Here is a 5034-nt window from a genome sequence, read left to right as displayed (position 1 = left end):
GCCTTGGAGTTCCCCTGGAGGAGCTGGAAGAAGTGGCTGGGGAGAGGGAGGTCTGGGCCTCCCTTCTGAAGCTGCTGCCCCCGTGACCCGACCCCAGATAGGCGGAAGAAAATGGATGGATGGATGGATGGAAAAATAGCTAAAATTTGCAAAACAGAGGGCAAAATTGCTAAAACTTAAAACTAAATGTAGTGTAAGATCAGCTAAAAGTAGCAAAACAGTAGCTGAGAAAAAAGCAGAAGAAAAAGACTACACTGAAGCAGAAAACTGAAGAAATCCCTGAAGATTTAATTTTATATAAAGTGAAATGTTTTGAACAATATGAAAGTTACAAGAAAATAGTTAATATATTTCTGATTGAGCTGAAAGTTTTGACATGTGAGTGAATAAAAGAGCTAAATCGATGTAGTTGTGCTGTGTGTGAGTCGGTGCACTGTTTAACAGAGTTTATGAAGAACGTTAAAAGGTTCTCACGAGTCGACGTGGTTTTCAAACGACAGGATGACAGGGAACGGTGACGTCTTGAAGGCGCACTCCGCTATGGCTTCAATCACCTCCTACAAACAAACAGTTTGTGTTCAAAAACTTACAACACGGAAGACAAAATAATTAAGATACAATTTAAAACACAAAGAGGAAAAAAACGACAGCAGCTGGATTTTAAACAGTGTTGTATAAAGAACCACAAGGTGATACTTGAGTAAAAGTACAAGTATACTAACAAAAATTACTTTGGTAAAAGTTAAAGTCTTCTTTAGTAATATTACTTGAGCAAAACTCAAAGTATTTGATATTTGTTGTACTTAAGTATTAAAAGTAAAAGTATTGATTTAAAATGAGCAGTTAGATTTTCTGTAAGGACATTTATTTGGAGGTGACCTCCCCAAAAACTGCAGAAATGACTGTTGTATTAAAATAATTAATTAAAGTTAAATTTAGGATGCACTAGTCCAGCTGTTTCAGTTTATATACATATATCAAGGCTGCACAAAGCTTTTCCCCAAAATGAAAATCTATCTGAGGGCTGCGGCCAAATGTAATAATATAATTCATGAAATACAAATACTTCTTAAGTACAGTACTTTTATTTGAATGATTCTGTCCTGCTTGAGTGTGACATGATTTGTTTGTGTACAAACTAATACAGTATCAAAGTTTTATATACGTATTTACACTTCTCATTCAACCACAGTTAAATTCACTCTATAAGAGGCTCAGTTTATATGGATAGCATTTATTTTTTTACAATAACAAGCTGCAATGAAAACAAGCAAAAATGAAATAAAACTAACGACTCTCTACTTCTTGTCTTTTCTAAAAATATAGGGAGTAAAAGTAAAAAGCAGGCTGAAAAATAATTACTCAAGTACAGATACCCAAAAATTCTACTTAAGTACAGTAACAAAGTATTTGTACTTAGTTACTTTACAACTCTGATTTTAAACAATGATTGTGAATATATTTTATTTGAGCTAAATATTTTATTTCACACAATTCCGAGTGCAAAGATCAAAATTCATCGTATGAAACCAAAACTCAGTTTAGACTGTTTCCTTATTGTTATGAAAGGCTTGGTTGGATAGAACCCCAAGATGCAGAACTGAGTGAGGCGGCAAATATATTTATTAAAACAGAAGGCTGACGTGGCAGCAAACAAAACACAAAACTTGGCTTGACATGAACATGAGCAACAAACAGTAAATAAGGATCTGACAAAGACTGAGGACAAAGAACAGAATATAAAGAAAAACTAATGAGCTAAAACAAGAAACACCTGGGGGAGAAACATGAGGATCAGGTGTGAGTGGGCGGGGCCGAGCAAAGACAGGAGGAAAACAGAGGGACATGACGACAAACCAGAATAAATTAAAATAAAATATAATAAATAATACAAATGCACTTGTATAAGAAACAAATTGATTGACTACAGTTTACATTTAATAATTTCTATTAACACGAGAAATGAACACTGATAAATGTGAGTAACAATTATTGATAAAGATGAGTAATGATAAACATGAGTAATGTTGAGTCAATTATTCGTAAACATTAGTTTTAAAATCTTAAGTTATTTAGTGATGATAAGCTTGGACACAAGACTTTATATAAACAGAGCTTGAATTGTTTGGTTTTTGATTTTGTAAAAACAAGACATCCCTGTGTTTATTTATCATAAATGGTGTTAGTAATGATTACTAATTTGGGTTTAGACCGTCTCATTTCACAACAGTTTCATGCAGCCTACCCGGACTGGGAAGGATGTGGCCCACGTGGTCCAGGTGGGCCACATACTCATGTGGATGCAGCCCATGAATTGAGACCATTGAGCCAGAGGCTGCCAAACTGGGCCCTGTTGGTTGGTAGGACTCTGGAGGCTCAGGTGGGGAAGCACCTCAACCAATGATGTCATCGAAAGGTGGAAGGAAGTAGGTTAATGGACTCACCTTGAAAGAGATTTCTGATGTCATGGTGAACCCGTGGGTTATGACAGGTTCCTCTTCAGCAGTTCGTCCTTTCCACACGTCTAACTCAACACAGCGGCACCCTGCCAGCAGCACCTGCCTGTACATCTCTACTGAGGAGCTGCCTGCCAGCTGGCCCGCTGAAACACACAGAACAGGGAAAAACACTGCACGTCACAAGAACATTTCTTTAACTTATGTTTTCTTTGTAATCTAAATATTGAAGCAAACATTTTAAACCAGTGAAGAAACCGTCCTTTTCATACAGAAACATTCAGTTGGAACTGTTAATTAAATTATCATAAGTTAGTTAAGTTAACATTAAGTTATTTTGCTTTAGATTTAGACAAACATAATATGATTATTTATGTTTAGGTGTTTGTTGCAGCTTGTCAAACTCCTAATGCCTAACACATATTACATAGCCTGGTCCTTGCCTTCCTACGCAGCGCCGCTCAATTCTAGTTTCCCTTCTCTGCTCCGTCTGGGACTTCTCCCATTGAAATGGATTTTACTGGCAGATTTTTAGCCGGGCCAATCAGAGAACAGAACGTCAAATTTCTGCGCAGTGTCTCTTGTAGTTTATTTTACCTGGGCCAATCAGAGAACAGAAGGAGGAGCTTTGAACGACGTTGATGTTCTGCACAGTGTCTGCTAGTTATTTTAGCAGACAGCAGTGGAGGAAGTGAATGAAGCCAGTCTGTGTTGATGAGGCTTCCAAATTAAATTAAATTTGTCTGACAAAGCAGCAGCTCTCATTTACAGTCGTCTCGTTTGGCTCGGTATATTTCTCCTCTCAGTAGGGTTGTTTACAGCAGTGTTTCCCAAAGTTGGGGTCGGGACCCAAAGTGGGGTCCCTAAACATCAAGGTGGGGTCCTGAAAAGATTTTCTGAATAATTACATTTTTGTCTTAGTTGTTACAAAGGAGTGGGGTTAGTATATTTAAAATGGATAAATGTAGTGTATAAATATTGTTACTATGCCCATGTTTAGTTGACCTGATATAAATGTTTATCCTCCAAAAATAGTTGGGGGCACAGGTCTCTGCTACTGTTATTTTGTGGGTCAAATGAAAAGTTTGGGAACCAGTGCACTTTCGGTCCCAAATTTGGGCTTGTGACCCAATTATGGGTCATGAAGCACCTTGGATAATCTCCAGAAATCAATTATAAAGGGTAATAAAATTATTGCTGATGTAATATGGTCCATATAATTATTACAAAAACACAAAATAAGTAAAAATAAGTATTTATATTTGTGTACAAGCTGTTTAGACTGTCAAAAAAGCCTGTGTTTTTAGGGTTATTAACAAAGTTCATGTACTCAGACCAGTAATATTTGGGGTCACAAGTTTTTGCCATGGATATTTTGTGGGTCAGAAGACAAAAAGTTTGGGAACCACTGGTTTACAGCACATGTGATTTCCGGTTAGCTTCTTAGCTTAGCCTCCGTCACAGCGACATATGTCACAGCCAACTGATCCAATCATTTTAAACGTCAGCAGAGGCCACACCTCCTGCAAGAAATCGATTCTCTACGCATCAAGTCCAGACCCTTGTATGAAGCAAAGTGAAGGACAGGGTCTGGTTTAAACCAGTTTACATATTACAGGGTTGTAAACTAAAATCATCTTGTAAACTATATAAACATCTTATAAAGAGGAGACTGAGTTATTAACGTTTTGTCAAAACACTGTAAATGGCATTCAATGCAGTGTGGTTCTATTGTGAGAACTGTTAGTGCTCAGAGGGTTGTGGATGACTCTTCACTACCAACACATCAAACTTTAGCTCAGTATCTGTCCATCAAATAAAGGTTTGTGTTGGCTAAGTTTAGTTAGCTGTAGTGGCCATCTTGGTTGTGAAGATCCATGTTTCATAGTTTCATGGTTCTTTGTCTTTTAGTTCATGCTCAGTTCCTTTTATGGTTTATGTTTTTGTATGGGTGGGGTTCTTGTGTTGACCTTATCATTTTTTGTGTTTGTTACTTCAGTTCTGTTCTCCCCTTCAGTTTAGATCTTATTATGTGTTTCTTGTTAGTTAATTTAGTTTGTGTTCATTTTCCCAGAGTGCCATCATTTCATCTGGCCTCAGTTGGTAATTCAGTTTTTCTGTTTTCTTCAGTCAGCGTTTTTGTTTCTCTCCAGTTTTGTTAATTTGCTGCCAAAGCCTTTGCTCTAGACATATGATACTTTAAAACCTTCCTTTTTACATTTAAATCCTTCATTTGGGTCTTTATAAAGTGGAACTACAATACTTTGGTCTGAATTCTTCTTTATTGTAACTTTACCAGCTTCTCTTTCACCACTTTTCTGGTGTGTTTCTCAAATCTGCTGGTTTTGTTACTGTTCCTTTAAAGGGCCAACAGTATGTGTTTCTCAGGCATCTATTTATATACTATACCATAATAAAGTATCTATGTCACCTTTAGTTGTTATTAAAATGCTGTTTTTATGTTTAAATAGAAAATAAACTTATCTTCTCATCACTTCCTCTTCTAAACGCCTTGAAATTGGCCTCTGTCTCTTTAAGAACCACCTTCTGCTTCTGTTCTGTTCTGTTCTGTTCTGTT

At 36.8% G+C, this 5034-nt stretch overlaps 1 protein-coding gene across 1 annotated transcript in view; it reads right to left on the bottom strand.

Annotated features, from left to right (window-relative positions):
- plcb1 (phospholipase C beta 1) overlaps nt 1-5034 on the bottom strand; it is a gene marked incomplete at its 5' end in the record, with an annotated part of 86543 nt that overhangs the window by 51235 nt on the left and 30274 nt on the right. Inside the window, 2 exon segments of the mRNA XM_014024606.1 lie at nt 475-557; nt 2445-2602. Of these exon segments, the coding sequence (XP_013880060.1) occupies nt 475-557; nt 2445-2602 (241 nt within the window).

The sequence above is a fragment of the Austrofundulus limnaeus genome, unplaced genomic scaffold (assembly GCF_001266775.1).
Source record: "Austrofundulus limnaeus strain Quisiro unplaced genomic scaffold, Austrofundulus_limnaeus-1.0 Scaffold430, whole genome shotgun sequence".
Lineage (NCBI taxonomy): Eukaryota > Metazoa > Chordata > Actinopteri > Cyprinodontiformes > Rivulidae > Austrofundulus > Austrofundulus limnaeus.
Note: the sequence above shows the minus strand (reverse complement) of the source record. Positions and strands in the feature narration are given on the sequence as shown.